We start from the raw sequence: 17,960 nt of genomic DNA, 5'->3' as shown, positions 1-17,960 counted from the left end.
TCAAATGCCAAGATGTTTGTTACGCCGTTTAATACAAAGTATGGCATTTCTGTGCTTGAAGAGACGCCTGCAGCAACATACTAGTAACGTCCAAAGACATAGTTTGAGCGTCACCCCTCTGTAACAAATGCAGAATGTACAATGAGGCTTTTGACAGAAGTAAATATAAACCTTCATGTAAGTACTAAAAACAAGACTCAGGATAGCGAGCTTAGTCAAAGATATGTAGTGCGTATTTTACTCCAAATCAAGTTGCATCTATACCATCTCATATTACATTCGAAACTATCAGTAAATGATTTCGATGCTAGAGTGCAATTTTGTGTGTGGTTGGAAGGTATGGAAAGGGATAGCCAAACCTCGTATCCATCATATTATCTAACAATGAGGCTATATTTACATATACAGGGTACGTAAATCAACATAATATTTATTATTGGACAAGTCACAATCAACTATGACAGCGACTATTCCCCCATTAGTATAAGTGGTCTCTCAAGGTATAGTATGGCGTCCTCGATGGCCATCTGATTGGACCATATTTCTTTTATGAAAATCTAACTGGCAATACGAATGCCGCATTTGTCAGTGATATGCAGTTATTATAAGGTATTTATCTCAACGAACGTATGCATATGTGATATCAATGTGACAGTGCTCCCGCACATAACGCATGCCGGGTCAGACACTGTTCGGCCGACATACGCCTGACACATGAATTCGGAGTAGAGATGCTATTCACTGGCCTCCATGATCTTCTGACACACCCTAACTTTAGTATTCCTATTAGATTTCATCAAAGATCGTGTAATGTCATATTACCGTCACCTATTGTTGATATTAAGGCGCGTATTCGACGTGAGTATGCATCAGTCAGCACAGGAATACTACGTGACGTACATGTATCTCTACGCCGCTGCTTACAGAGGTATGTGAAACAAAATGGAAAGTATATTGAACATGATTTGTGACATGGTAAGTGATGCGTATACTTTGTTTTACATACTCTAATCTTTTATTTTCCGTCATCATGATATTTGCTCACTCCAATTATTGTACAGTCCGCAGGAAAAATCCTGCAACATGAGCATGTAAGTTTATTGTAAAACTACGCCTAACAGCCTAGGAAATCAACATAACGTCTAAGTGGCACGAATCATACCAGAAGAAACATCGGTGTTCTCCCTTGCACACTTATTTTGGAGCAAAAGGCTTCGTCGTTTTTTCAATAAACTTACATGCTCATGTTGCAGGTTTTTTTTTTTTTGCTGCGGACTGTACCATTGATTTATTTCTCACTGTGTTCATACCATGGATCAAATATGTTTATCTGAAACAGTTGATAGCCATGAAACAGTTTATCGCATCGACACTTCTTTCTCATCAAAGTTCTATCGTTTTTAATATGTATTACACAAGGTAACAGTCAATCCATATTGTCATTTGAAATTGTCGAGTTGGACACAGGTAGCCCTAGGAGGGACCACAACAACATCACTCAATGAGCCTTATGCCATTTGCCTACTCCAGTTTGTGTCTCATTGATTTATCTCCTACCATTTTCCCACTACAGACAATTGAATTTTATCTGAAGCAGAAGCCGGTTTTAGCGTTCATTTTGGACCCAGTTCCCTATATCGATACGTTTTTCTACCGAAGGCGTTTCGCTTTCCAAAATGTATCGAATGAGATATCACTTGTAATATTTTCCATAAGTAGAAGCTTTGCTTTGTATATACTTAAACACAAACAAAACTATTGCTGAGCAAAACAATATATTCACATAAAATACTACATACGTGTTACAGTTTCGCCAACTAACACTTTGACTTCATCAGACACTATCCTACACTAGATAGTGTCTGAAGAAGCCAAAGTGTTAGTTGGCGAAACTGTAACGCATGTAGTTTTTTTTATGTGAATATATTGTTTTGCTCAGCAATATCTTTGTTTGTGTTTGAGATATCACTTGTTGATTCATGTTGCCATTTCAAATGTTCAAGTTGGCTCCAGGTACCTTGATAGGGACCTTGGGGATACTGTTTGGACGGACTTTCAACGACCTCTCTGCATTCTTTTTGTCCTTATCATTTTACTCCTTCGATGCATAATTGATGGTAATTGGTTTGTATCTTTAATTTGACTCACTTTGTATATATAGATTCATGATAAATGGATACATGTAAATAAATATCAGTATGATTCTTCATGACATACACTACATCACTCTGGCTCATGTATATTTTTATTTCTAGTACTAGAAAAAGTACTAATAATAATACAAGTTACCAAGCAGAAAGTTTTAATACGCTTTATTATGTTATTTAGGTTCTCGAAGGAATGGATGTTGTGACAAAGATAGAAGAAACGGAAACAGATTCTGACGATAAGCCTTTGACACCTGTGACAATAGCCGAGTGTGGTCTTATCGAGATCGACAAACCCTTTGAAATACAGATACCAAATATTAGAGATTAGGAAATCATTTATGATAATATGGTAACAATTATAATCTCCATTTCGTATTCTCTATTTAAGTTTATATGTTTCAGAGTATTGTAGATATCACACGATGTAAATAAATAATCAGTCAGCTAACGAACAACTAAAATTCTTTCTATTTACTGTATTTCTTATTACTAGAAGACACTTTCTCCGTTTGTGAGGAATATAAATGCAGCGTAACTTATTCTTACGTACCGGTTGATTGACTCCACAGTGTGCAGAGCTACGTTGTTTGTTGTCTATATATAAAAAGTTTAAATTTAATTTGTACACCACAAAAAATTAAGATAATATACAATAATAAAAAGTTATTTATAGAAATTTGAATTGGCAAACCTCTTGCGAATTCGTAAATATATGTAATTGATGAAAAATTGTGTTAGAAAAAAATCAGCAATGTTCAAAATAGCGTTATTCAAGATATATCTGTCGTGCATAGTTCTTTCTAGCAGTAGTAACGCAACATTTAAAAACACTTCAAACTTATATTTCTTATATTTCAATAACTATAAATGACTTACTATTGACACTCAAGTAAATTCAAATTTTATTAGTGAAATGAAGACTAGTGTGTTCAGCTTTCGCTTATGATCAATGGTGCTAGTTTGAGGGAAATTTAGGAAAATTTAGCAAATAATTTTTTAAGGAGGCAAAAAGGGAGGTTTTACGAATATAAGATAAAATGTAGAAAAATTTAGCTTTTCAACAAATGTTATATTACTAAGCATTGCGCCAGCATGACGAAAGAAGGTGTCATTCCTTCCAGAATCCCACATACAAAGTGACAAACATTATTATTATTATTATTATTATTATTATTATTATTATTATTATTATTACTATTATTATTATTATTATTATTATTTTTGGCAGAAATGTGTCGCGTTATTGAACAATGTATAGAAGTAAACGAAACTGTACACATTCTTAAAAACACTAAATTCTCTATTCTCGTCGACGAGAGTACGGACGTATGTTCAGAAAAATATCTGCGTTTCAGATACGTTTCTCCCCTTAATGGACGCGTCAGAACAGAACTTTTGCACAATGCCTTCAAAGAATGCCTAAAATCCTCTGAATAATATATTAGGAACTACAAGTGATTTAGCTAGTGCAATGGTAGGGACAAAAAATTCTCTTTTCATTAAGCTTCAAGAGGATGTTCAAAAGGTTTTGTTAATAAAATATATTTGTTATTCTGCAGCATTAGGTGCGAGCAAACCATGCTCCAAATTTCCAAGATCACTAGAAGAGCTTCTTCGAGCGGTTTCAAATTATGTGTTGGATAGTGCTAACAGAAGTAATAACAGGAGATCAAAAACACAAATGTATGTTGTGGAGATATGAGCACAGTATAATACTCCATAGATTCGCAATAATATATATATATATATATATATATATATATATATATACACGAAAATTAGGGAAATTTTATCTTAAAAAGATAGTTTAAGCTCCAAACTCTGGGATGAGTTTTATTTATATATAAAATAAGAAATTTCCCCTTCTGAGAAGGACGATCAGATACACCCTGATTTTTGAGCATTTCTGAGGGAAATTTTGACTTGAGGACCTAGCATCAGTGCCTATGATATGAATCTACATGTGAACTCGTATTATAGAATGTCTTTGCTCTAGCTACAAAACAATGAACTACACCTCTAACACTATAGTTTCCTACAATACAAAAGAATTCCGATATACAATGACCATAGGCTACAAGTAGTAGTTTAGTTAGACCAAAACGCACCGGAAGGGCATTGTGGAAACATTAAATTCTGCACTTTTAGTAATAAATTAGCTTTGAGCCAAACATAGCTACATAGCGTTTAAAACAACCATGCTGAGATTCTCTAGCGTACTAGTCTAAAACTAACCCGCAGTCAATTTGATACTGTAGTAATTTTATGGTTACGATATTGAATCAGTTAATGCACAAAGAGCTTCAGTCAAATAAACTTAGTTTTGAGAAAAATAAGAAAAACATTGCAGTTTTGAAACTATAAATTCAAATTGAACCAATTTTTCGTGTAGTTAACACTTGCATTAATGGAATGGTGTATAGGAAAACCATTTTATGCTCATTACGACAGTAAAAGAAATGGTTTCCGCTGTGGACTGAAACCCTTCTTACATGTAAATTATAGATGAAGCCCTGTGTGCATGTAATTTTATTTAGTTATTTTTTTCTCTTTTTAACACAAAACTGTGTTAAGACATTTTTTGCCAGGTTAGAGACGTTGCAGGTTGACCAACCGAATGGGATGAAATCAATAGCTATTGCCACTAACAAATAAAACAAATGTAATTCTTTATGCAGAGAGGGCTTCATTCACTGACTCAAGCCCATGCTGCCTAAAATAATCGAAATTGACATCTGTTTATAAAATGTTAGACCAATGGAACTGAAGCTTTTATGCATAGAAACATGAGTGTACCCAATAGGAACAAAAATGCGATGTTAACTCAATTTTGCCATTCTGGTAACTGAAGTCCTTTTTGTATGAACTAGTACTATCGGCATCTCACTGTCTTGTCTATTGTACACTATGAACGTATATACTGATGTTAAACCCAATAATAGCAGCCATTGACCAGTTATTTTGAGTAATTCTGTGATCACTTTCCAGTGATGAACCATTTTATCCATGAAGTGGAAAAATTCAAACATGTTTAAATTAAAATTAAACTAGGAAAGTATTAAAAAGTAGGGATGATGCAAGTGGGAAGCTCACAATACGGAATACAGAGAGTATTATAGAATCCGTTGAAGACAACTGTTACATGTACAAAATCTGAGGGAAAAGGTAATGATGACAACCAAAGTAATATAGGACGACTTAATGATTCATTAAATAATATAGATCATGATTCTTTGCCTTATACCAGCAATACGCAAATCACAAGATTCAGATCCCGAAAGAAAAATTTTCATTAGTACTGGTATGATTTTCAATATTATAAAGCGACCAAGAAAGTTACGTCACCTTTTCACCCACCATCTTCGAACATAGGTATGTTACCTAAGACGTACATGGAAGATCAAAAATAGTCCCCATCAGCATAGACAATCTTCTGCCAACGTTCTGGAAGCCTGTGGATTCCATCGCAGAAGAACTTGGTGGGCCGTGAAGAAGGGGCGGATCCAGGACCGAGTTCTGGGGGCAGTTGGTTGTCATACTGCTACTTATAAGAGCTCCAAACTTTGGGGTGGGTTATATATATATATATATATATATATATATATATATATATATATATATAAAATAAGAAAGTTTTCTCTTCTGGGGGGCGATTGCCCCGATCGCACCCCTGGATCCGCCCCTGCCGTGAAGTGAAGAAGCTTTCAAGTGCATTTTGCACCTCTACTAGGGATTTGAACTGGCGTCCTCTAAGGCGATTGTCTAAGGAATGGAACAGTTGATAATCGGACGGTATAATGTCCGGTGAGTATGACGGATGCAATAGTGTTACCCATCCAAGGTGTAGAATAGTGTCTTGGGTCATCCAAGCAACGTGGGGCTTAGCGTTGTCCTGTAACAGGAGGACCCTTTACGATTCAAAAGTGCTGGCTCCAGAGTTTTCAGTTTTTCTTGAACACGGTTCAACTGCTAACAGTAGCAGTTGCATTGATGCTCTGACCAGTTGGTAGCAGTTCCCAATGCACAAAGCAGATGCCACGAGCAGTCCACCAAACACACATGAGGAACTTCTTCTGGTGCAGTGTTGGTTTCGGCTGTTTTGGAACCGGTTCATGGGAGCTAACCAATGATGATAGCGCCATGGAACATCGTACAGGACCCACTTCTCATCACATGTCAACACCCTGTCCAGAAATGGCTCCTTCCTCAGACGAGACAGCCAAGAAACACAGGTGTCTGCTCGCGTTGCCTTCTGACGCGGAGTCAAATCATGTGGGACCCATCGACCCAATTTGTAGCCTCCCAAGTTGATGGAGGTGCTGCTGAATGGTTTTTCCACTTACACTGAATTGTAGTCCCTGTCCTTACATGTCTGGGTACTGTTTGCCTCAATTGCTACCTGAAGATCTTCATTTTGCACATGTGTTGGTCTTTCGGCACGTGGTGCGTCTTCGAGTGTTTCGTCACCGCCTTTAAACTTGTTAAATCACCATTGCACAGTCCGCATAGTCACGACATCCTCACCAAAGGTATGGCATATCTTCCGCTCCGCTGCTGCGGTGAGTTCGGACTCGTAGGCTACAGCATACATCCCTTTTTATGACGATCTGTGGAAGTCCATGTTCACTCTGTCCTTACGCAAGTTCACGGTTTAACTGAACTTCTACAATCAGGTAGTATGTTGGGTATACCGTCACCAACAACTGACCTTCGCCTTATCTATATTCGCGTTCAACTCACGGTGTGAGAGCCAATAGAACACAGACCTCCACAAAAAGCAACAGACCTTTCTTGATTACCTTTATAGTATTTTTAAACCAGAAAATGCTTGATCATTTGCTAGAGACAAATCATCAAGATAAAAAGATGCATTATACAGGGTGTTTGAAAGTAACACCGACAACATTTGGGAGGTAACTTCCAAGATAAGACAAAAGGTGTAGACCAACCTGAGTGTAGAAATACTTCCTTTCGGCGCTATACCAGCTAAAAATTTATCGGAAAATGTAAAAACAGCTATAACTCGAGAATAAACTGAAGTCGGATAAAAGGAAATGTCTATTATTTTTAGTCGTACATTACATAAGTACACAATTAGACTTCGCGCAGGAGCGATGCATGCATGATTCTCAATGAAACTGAAGAATTTCTGGGGTATTTTATCAATAGTTGAAAGAGGTAAACTAACAACAATCATGTACAATATTTCAACGAATAAAAACATTGTGCAGCGAACCACAAAAGTATCTCCCCCTATGTGCTGTAATTCCATTACTTGGTGTCCAGCTCATATGCAGTTGGGAAAACGCCTAGACAGATGCAACCCAACTTAAACGTAACATTTCTCGGCACTGACAGCAGTTGGTAGCCCTGATCCAGGTGTTTATGCAGGTAAAATTGTAAAGTAGGTGACTAACGAAACAGTTCTCCAGTCTACGATGAATCTCTATGGTGTGGATCGTGTTTTTCAAAGAACACCATATGTCATTGCTCTGTATGTAATGTATTATTTCTTTATATAGAGTGTATTTAGAGAAATAAAAATACTGACCACGCATGAATCAGGAAATGCTTGAAAGTAAATTGAAAATATCAAATCTAGGACAGCTGCTGGAAATAAGTTTGTAAATGGTTGCCTCCATTGAGAGATTTTCTCCAATTCTCCTCATTCCAACATCTTTTTCTTTCTGGAGAAGATATGCTTGTTATACTATGTATTGAAGTTGAAATTGAAAGATTTGAAAAAGTTTCAACCTGGCCGGGACTTGAAGCCGTGACTTCAATACAGTAACCACTTACCTACCGCGTCACTTCACCTTTAATCACAACTATTATCTCGTTAAAATTGTTGCATATAAGACTATACAAAATATTATTGCTCGTATAAGAAGACGTTCCTTATGAGTGTCACAATGACTTACTTGAGATTTCTTCTTTAACTCAAAAACAAGGTATATAGACCTTCGTTAATAAGGAAAATATCACCTAACGCACGCTACCCTAGCCAGCTGTTTGAAGTTGGTCATGTAAAATGCACAGAAAAATTTGGGCAAGAGAAGAGAACCTAACCAACCCCTGCGGGGCTTCTAACCCGTACTTACTACTACTACTACAAGTACTACTAATACTACTATTACTTCTTCTATTACTACTACTACCTTTACTATGGATCCGTATAGTAAAACTGTAAGCTTATTTTAATGAAAAAGACTTATCAAAATTTAAAAAAATAATCGGTAATTCACTTTTTTGAGTATTATTTTCAATCTTATTTTAATGAAAAGAGTGTTATGAAAATTTCAAAAATAAAAAAAAATCTTTCCTTGGGCAGGGTTTCAACCCACTCCTAAAAGATTTTCAATAGTAGCATTTCGCGCTAGCAGGCTGGGCTACGAGGATGACAGCATTTGGCCTTCTTTGGCGCGGGAGACCCGGGTTTGATTCCCAGCTAGAGCTCATGTCGTTCGGATTCTATGTTAATTAATATGTCCACGTCTCATATAGCCTCGCTGCTGAACGGGACGATAAACTCAAAATCAACTCAACTCAAGCATTTGGCCTTTACTTTTCGCTATATGCTCGTCATGATTCTTGATGTCCTAACTGTATCGGCCAATAAGATCAGAGGATATCTAAGATTCTTTGGATCCCCGAAAATGCAAGCCGGCAGACATTATTTTCGCATTCTTTGAATTGCATCACCACATGTAGAAGAAGAAAAATCTATTTTTATTTTCGGTAACTACTAGTTTATTTTTTATCTTTGTATGAGGAATTTGTGGTAGATTGGCAAATTATGAAACTCGTATGGCAGAGACACGGGTTCAAATTCCATCGTGGCAATTATTTTTACTTAATTGGAAGGTATTGTTTACGTAATTGCTCTTCTAATTTTGCTATTCCATTATTGTTATTATTATTATTATTATTATTATTATTATTATTATTATTATTATTATTATTATTATTATTATTATTATTGGAAAGTTGAGACTTACCTACATATTTTATATTATATGAAGTTTTTGATTATTCAATCTGAAGTCTTTTTGTTGATATGGAACGTATCCGAAATGATGAATTGCTTAAAACATTAATATTTCTAGCAGCAGTAGTAGTAGAAGAAGAAGTAGTAGAAACAAGCAATTTCTAGGAAATAATAACCTTTGTTTTTGATTAGTCGTATTTTTAACCTATCCGAACGGTATGCCTTACGTATTCATCAATTGTTAGCAAAACAAGTTACATTCCCAGACAGTACGAATCAAGGTTAATACGCCTGACGTCGTCTTGTAGGCCACTGTTCTATTGCGAGTGCACTGAAGAAAGTCGTATTAACACTAAGACCGAGAGAAATTGAATATTTTCTGTTATCTTACATTGGAAGTATCAACATTACAAATGATAAAAAATCATTTAATTACCCAACGGGAATCGAACAGAGGACCACCGGAATGAAAAACTGACACATTTTCCCCTACTCTAAGACATCGCTGTCAATTAAAAGGAGGGAAACTTGGTGTGAAGTGTCTTAAGCAAATTGCACACTTTTACCATTTCAATGTTGTAAAACTCTTGTTTCGGTCATAATAAAATAGAAAGTGTTATGTAGAAACAATAGTCAAGAGAATGCAAATCTAAATTGTCAAAGTAAATTGTTAAAAATGAGTGATTGAAGTAGTGTTAGTGGATGTTGTTGCAGCATTTAGATATGAGGAAGTTTAACGTCCAGCTTCAGCATCGAGGCTAATGTTATGTGAAACTACAGTTTAAATATATCTCTTCGAGTATTTCTTTATAATTATATTCTTTCACGAGCCAGTAGTATACATTGCAGATTGTCGAGTTCAAGGTTTTATCCAGGTTACTCGATATTGGGTAAATAAAACTCTCCAACCATTGGCCCTCGAAGACGTGATATGTGGGCCGAGCACTCTAACGTACGTTTTGCATATGCTTTCTGTTTATGACGTTATATTGTATGGAAGTTTTTTTGTGACATGTAGAAAAAGAAAACTGATAATGTAAACAAACTCAAACTCAAGCTGTCCCATGCTAAAAGCGTTGGTGGACCGCGATGGGCAACTAGAGACCTCTCGGCAAAAATTGGATGCCCCGCAGAAACGATCCGATGTGGCCCCACTTCCGGTTTGAAAATTATACTACCAACGGCAGTGATGCGATGAAAAGCCAATGAGCCACAAAATTACTCCCCCAAAATATGTTAAATAACCAATATACGTGATTAATTTACATTACAGTGAGTCTAAAAAACATTTAAAGAAGTACCCTGATGCGGGCGCGAACAAACAACCTTACGATCTGTAGACGCGTGTTCTTCCGACTTCGCCATGGAAGCAATGAAAGATACGTCCCATGTAAAGGGGTAAATCATCGAGGTCTTTTTAATTTGGACAATCAGAGTGCTCCTGTAACCGTGTATATTCGACGATAACCGTTTGAGAATCAGAGGAAATGCGTTTGCCATATAATTTTATAATAAAATTACGCGCATCTATTTACTTTATTGCGTACTTCTCCCATATTCACTTTCTAATGATCGGCGAAAGTTGGCATTGAAATTCATACAATTATACGCACTCATCTCAATACTTCTCACTTCATGATGTAGGGGCAGGGGTTACTCTTGCCCCCGGAGCTTATTTTAGAAACAATTCGTCTGGAAAATGTAATATATAATAATAATCGCATGCACATGACTGGCGATAGTTTGTATTGGTCCCTTCGGGATTCTTCACGACGAATCAAAGGAGCGCGGCCAAAATGAAGTCCTCGCTGCCAAAGGCTGACTGGCCTGAGCGAGAAGGCGGGGATTTCCCCCTGGACCCTGTAGATCAAAAATAATAATAATTATAATTATAATAATATGGGTATAATTGTATGAAATTTGGTTGCAACTGTAGCCGAATATTGGAAAGTGAATATGGGAGAACAATGAAATAAAGTAAATAGATGCGCGTATTTTATTATACAATTATATGACGAACGAGTTTTTTCTTATCCCAAACGGTTATCGTCGAATATACACAGTTAAAGGAGCACTCTGTTGGTCTAATTAAAAAGACTCAACGATTTATAACTCTATAAGAAGACGTTGTTTATGTGAGTGTCACAATGACTTACCCGAGATTTCCTTCCTTAACCCAAAAAGAAGTTGCATAGACGATCCTGAATGAGGAACATATCACGAAACGATCTTCAAGTTAAGGCTACGTCATCGTTTCCAGCGATGGTCCCGATATACAGTACAATTCTCTTTTACCTTCTAGTTTCCAAAGAAGAAAAGACGGCAGAAATTAATTTCACATTCTTTGTATTATATCAACACGTGTAGAAATAATGTGTGCTATGTTTATCTAACATAACTACTAGTTTATTTTCTTATCTTTGTATGAGGAATTGACGGTAAAGTGTGAAAGCAGAAAACTGCCATTACAGCGACACTGGTTGGAATCCCGTCGTGGCATTTATTATTTTTTCTTTATTGGAAGGTATTGTTTACGCAATTGATATTGTAATTAGGTTATTTCTTTATTATTATTATTATTATTATTATTATTATTATTATTATTATTATTATTATTATTATTATTATTATTATTGAAAAGTCGAGACTTGGCTATATATTTTATATTTTATGAATTTTCTGATTGGATTTCAGGTCTTTTTGTTGAATAATCAACACACTCCATTCTAGGGGATTTGAAGGAAGGAAATATCCTGTTGTTTTTTATTTGTTTACTTGCACGCTACACCAAGCCTGGATACTACACCTCACTTTTCCATTTCTACGGGAACTACCCTCAAGGTTTTGATGATCATAAGAGAGTAAGTGAAAAGGTGCTGAGATCAATGAACTTTGCGTATTAACAACATTTAAAATATCAGGTTGTCGGAAAAGTCATGACGTATTTCGGTAAAATATGACAAATGATGATTTGTGGATATACTAGAGTTATTCGGATCATCCAATAGTTATGTCATGAAAAACTAAGATATTGAGCGTTTTGTGGTTTGGTTTGGTCAATATTTCCCGTTGTTTGGTTTGGTTTTACAGATTTGACAACACATGGAAGATGGAAGACAAAAAATTTCATGTTCACCATATTTTATTGTTTTACTTGAGGCAAGGGAAGAACTCGCGAATAATGTTGTGATTTTTACTGTCCTCAATATTTTTGTATTTTTGTTCCTGTTCTTAAAGAGTTACTGGAAAAACTGGAAAAGTGAGTAAAACGATTAAAAATAGGAAATATAAGGTACTGAGCAAGGTTCGTTAAATTATTTAACTTTTAAAATAATAATCCAGTGCCCTGAAACACCAGATTTCAATCAATATGAGTATCTGTCCAGTGCCGTGCCGTGAAAAATCAGGACCTGAGGCGAGAACATATGGCAGCGCCTCCGTACATATGAGTGAGGTCGCTAGAAAAGCCGCGAAGCGCCAACATGATTGGCGTAAGATAATTTTCAAAAATAAATCCTCTTTTCCTTGATTCTGAGCACTTTTATTACTTTCCCTTCCTTTCTTTTCTTTTTCCTCCCGAATTTTGCGCTCCCTTACTTGGGCTCTCACGGCACGACACTGTGGCTGTCAAGGGTTCGAACCACTCTAAACGCCAATTTTTCCTTCATGCCCTTGCGTGTTTGTATGTCTTTTTAGTTGTCAATTTAAAGTTGAATTCTCTGGATTATTCTTTCTGCATAATACTTTACTACTTTATCTTGACTGAAATAAGAAAGTTTCACCATTATTACATTGGAATCGTAAAAGTGTCTAATTACAGAATTCACTGCACACCCAGGTTTTTCCTTCTCCCAGAACAGTGATGTTATTAACGTTACAAGCCATGAACTATATCACTTCAAACATTCAAGACAAAGAAGAATTTTAATAACTTCACCAGATATAATTACAACTGTATTGAAGACTTCAGCTCATACATGTCTACGCTTTAATAATATTTCTGTCAATATTTAAATTTCGAATGTATCACTCGATTGGATTAATTACAAATCAATAAATTTAGAAACATTACAATATTTTACTTTCATTCTTTAGCTAGATCGTTCACATTGGATCTTTTGTTCGTTATAGTATGATAGTTAGCCATCAACGGAATCTTACTAAGACTGACTAAAACACATTATACATATATAAACCATGAAATTGATATGGGTTGATCCAATCCAATGACTCACTCATTGTTATACTATGCGTCTCAAAATAATCACCGAAACCTAACCACTAGTCAAATATGTATTGAGTGCATTGGAGGTACGCATTGCTATAAACTGCCATCTTTATAAATTAGTTTCAAAGCAGTAGCACATACTAAGTATCTAGCCATACACTATAACTACTTCTTGATGATGATTTACGACCTATATACAAATGACATGTAACTACAAAAAATATAAGTGACTGAATATTGACATCACAAGAGAACTCATTTTAGCAACTCCTTATCACAATCTACAGCTAAGAGCCAAAATATTTATATTTTTGATCAGCACCATCAATTAACCTAATCAGAATAATGAGTCAGTCTTATTATACGAAGAGTAGCAAAGTAAAGTGGAACTCTCGTTAAATGAATACATAAGGCTACAATTTATCTAGATGTTTATATAATGAAGACCGTTTCCCAATGTGACAGTAATATAGTTTATGGTAATCCTAGCTAATAAGAACACGGTCAAGGAAACGAAATTTGTTTGAAATTGACATTGTATTAATACGGAGTAATATTAGATTTCGTTCTTTAGAAGTGAAGAACTGTATAGGAAATGCATAAGATGTGTGACGCAATACTAATTTAGCTAGACATCGTAATATAAAACACTGGCATATTTAATCAAGCTGGCTTTATCGTCACAGTTAATTCTCATACACTATATCACCATGGCGATGTTATGGTTGTAGCTCACTCGGCGCCATCTTAGGTTGACAACTTCAATCTTTGGCAATTAAAAACAAACTAGGTTACCTGAACTGTAGTAAATTTTTAAGAACAGGTTTAAGACTCCAGATACAATGGGATTCATCCTCTGGATGTTACAAATTCAGCTCCGGACCCTCCTCATATCCGGACTTTTACCACTGTTTAGTCTTTGTCTGCCTTAACATGGCGGACTATAAGACACAAATGTTTCCTCGGTGGTAGCCTAAAATAGTTAAATTTTGATGGAGACCTCCTTCAAACACTAAACTGTAAAGGTTAGGCCTAAAATTCAATTTAATAACAGATTTACTTTTAAATATAGCAAATTTTCGCTTTAGGTTTTCAATTACAGGAGGCTCCGGCCGTCTACTAATTGTAACTTTTCTTCTTCTTCTTCTAACATAACTACTCACACACGATGATCATTTACAATGATTATTTTGAAACATCTACAAATTATTCATTATTTCAAGTATGTATATCTTAATATTAATGTTTAATTTGGAATAATTACTTTTCTACTAAAGATTTGAACTTACTAAGACTTTCGAAATAATTTCCTATCATTCGATTATTTGTGTCAGGTAACAGCAAAAAGAATACATACTCATAGTATGTATGACAACCGCAAATTCTTAAACTTCTTGGAATATGATAAAACTTCACAGGGTACGTAATTAACCCTTATCCGGGCAACCGGGGCCTCCCAGGCCCAGTAGCTTCATTTTTCTAAAATTTCTCAATAACCATACATATTTCGAAGACATAAAATACCGAATTATTCTATCTTTCGTCGAAGTTAAAATCATGAACATATCGAGTTGGTAAGGCTGTTTCTTTTTTTTTAATTTGAAAATCTTTTCCTGACGTAACCGGGCAACCGGGGCCTAGGAGGCCCCGTATAACTTTAGTGAAATTCCTGTCAAATATTAGATCAAATTGTCACATAATTTTATATTTAACACGTGACTATTGTAACCTTTACTCGGAACAGTATGCGGCAACAGACATTGAATTTTGAGTGTTCTGCACTTAAAATATATACTGGGCCTGACAGGCCCCGGTTGCCCGTTTACGTTAGAAAAATGTCTGGACCGGATTTGCTATTCTGCTTGGCTTACAAAAGCGTGACACGAAGTTTCGCTACTTGACAAAAATATATACCGGTACATTCTAGACTAGTCTAAACAGTAAGTGACAATAGGCATTGATTTTGTGTATTCTGCACTTAAAATATATACTGGGCCTCACAGGCCCCGGTTGCCCGTTTGCGTTACAAAAATGTCTGGACCGGATAAGGGTTAAATCTACGAATTAATTATTTGAATTTATCTTGGTCTTAATTGCTAATTTACGTTATTCTGGTAATCAAATTTAATATAACTTGCTAAGTTCAGTATTATCACGGTAATAGTATTATATGGAAGTTTACAAAAGTGACAGATTGGCTTGTTTAGTTTCACGTCAAGAATGACAACACGAAGGTAAATATAGTTAATCAAAGGAAAAATTAATGCAAAAATCAACCTAACAACAAATATTACTGTTATAACATATTAACTATCAACACTTCATAGATTAACTATACGGGTGCCACCAAACAATAAAACAGACAAACAAAAAATCAATACAGCGTTACCGGTAAACCGGTACGTTACTTATGGTTATTATTATTATTATTATTATTATTATTATTATTATTATTATTATTATTATTATTATTATTATTATTATTATTATTATTGAAGATTTGAGATATGAATCCAGAATCTGAAATCATAGCTGGGTCCAACAAAAAAGCACATATGACCAATGAGGGAGGTGGAGCTTAGCGAGAAGTATACAGGGTTCAAAAAATGAGGCGACAGGTAAACATAGTTGGGAACCACTGCTTTAAACATTATCACTTAAACTTTATAATTTCCCGCTTGTGCTTTCTGCTTCGCCCTACCCTTGTGCGGATTTGATGCAAAACTAGTTTGTACAGACCACCCAGTACCTATTTGCGTGTACGCACTTAATTCACGCACTTAATGACATAATTGTATGGAGAAACCCTTATCAATAAAAACACGACAATAGTATGTGTTACAAAATACTCCTACACGTAGAATGCATGTACGAACTGCAGGAGCTTCCGCCGGAAATCGAAACCGGGCCTCCTGCGCCAAAGGTGCGTACGCTATCCACATATACATGAGTAGTCTATGTGTAGTAATTTATAAACGAAAAGCATTTTTAAGGAACTAGCTTTGTATCGCATAAAAAGTGAACATAGATCAAGAATCTTAATGCAATGCATTCCACAGTTAATAATATTGTTAATATCTTCTCTCTATTTATAAACACGCATTCACGAAACAGAAACGAAAGAAACAAGCATAGTAGCAACTTGAAACTTTGTGACGTCATGGGTACGTGGGCAATAAGAGCCATGTATTGGATGAACCTCTTGGGATCGGCGAAAATGCTGCAGTACATTGCTTCAGACTGCTCACTGGAATGAGTAGGACACTTTCTGGACACATTTCGGATACTTTGTATTTTAAGAATCACAAATAACAACACTACCAATTAACGCTTCTATGTTTAATAGCACGTGCTAATCTGCATACAAGTGCAGTTTGTATTAGATATTCTCACATTTTACACACGCTAGTGATAAGATTCACATGTATTCCGATTTGTTTTATATTCTTCTTCTAAAGTAGGAATTCATTTTTCTTCTTTAAATTTTACAAAGTGAGTCCCCATAAAATAGGATAGCACTTAAGATATGGTTACCAAATGAGGACTAGCTTAGGAGAGTAATGCTCCTGGAAGTAGGGAAAAACACAGTTCTGATTGGTTGGCATTATCCATTTTTTGCCACGTTGCAGTCAAATAGCAGAAATCAAACGGCTGTTGTCGGTCTTCGTGGCCGAGTGGGCTAGCGCTATATGCTAGTAACAAGAATCTCTTTTGGCGTGAGTTGAAACCCAGCCCGAGGAGTTATTTTTTTTTACCTTTTTCATAACACTTTTTAAATTAAAATAACATGAAAATAATACCCAAAAAAGTGATTTACTTACTTTTGTGCAGATAAGTAGTAGTAATAGGAACGGGTTAGAAGCCCCGCAGGGCTCGTTTCGTTCCCCTTGTACTCCATGATATAGGGATCGTTTCAGTGGCGTAGCACACTTTTGCGGGCCCCCCCGCAAAGTATAGAGAAAGGGCCCCACTTGTAAAGCCGACACAAGTAAGGTGGAAGTTCTACTTCTTTAAAACTTTATTCATCGCAAGACTTCGGGGCCCCTATACATCGGGGCAACCCGCATTGCGGGGGTTGCGGGGGCAGCTGCTACGCCACTGGATCGTTTTGTTTCCCTTGTACTCCATGATACAGATTTTGTGACCAACTTAATACAACTAGCTAGGATAGCGCGTAAAACAGCTGGCTAGAGTAGCGCGCGGTAAAACGTACTTCAGGGAGCATTACTCTCCCGAGCGGGTCGTGCCAAATGTAGTAAGGGCCTTATGCAGAGTCGTTCTGAAGTGTGATTAGTGCCATACTAAAGAGTTCGACTAACGAATTTTTCCTGCAGTAGTCAGGCTTTTAGTATGACGCTAATAACACGTCAAAACGACTCTCCACAAGGTCATAAGAGTTTGTTTTTTCTAAATCAAAGAGGAGCATAATGAATCTTGTGCAGTTTTACTATACGGGTCCATATTATAGGTAGTAGTAGGAGTATGAGTAGTAGTAGGAGTAGGAACTAGGTAGAAGCTCCGCAGGGGTTCGTTGGGTTCTATCCTCGACATAAAATAGGCAAATTTAAGACTTCCTGAAATATTTCCGTACATT

The 17,960-nt window shown here is 36.1% G+C and overlaps 1 protein-coding gene across 1 annotated transcript in view; it reads left to right on the top strand.

The window, feature by feature from the left end:
* The window catches only part of LOC145690606 (peptidyl-prolyl cis-trans isomerase B-like), a 123,928-nt gene extending 121,331 nt beyond the window's left edge, over window positions 1–2,597 (top strand). The window contains exon 5 of the mRNA XM_081765663.1: window positions 2,329–2,597. Coding sequence (XP_081621789.1) covers window positions 2,329–2,478 — 150 coding nt within the window. The 3' untranslated portion in view covers window positions 2,479–2,597. The remainder of the gene's footprint in view (window positions 1–2,328) is intronic.
* The last annotated feature ends 15,363 nt before the right edge of the window (window positions 2,598–17,960 follow it).

Source organism: Thermobia domestica, chromosome 7 (genome assembly GCF_964235325.1).
Source record: "Thermobia domestica chromosome 7, izTheDome1.hap1.1, whole genome shotgun sequence".
Lineage (NCBI taxonomy): Eukaryota > Metazoa > Arthropoda > Insecta > Zygentoma > Lepismatidae > Thermobia > Thermobia domestica.
This window is presented reverse-complemented; position numbering and strand designations above follow the sequence as displayed.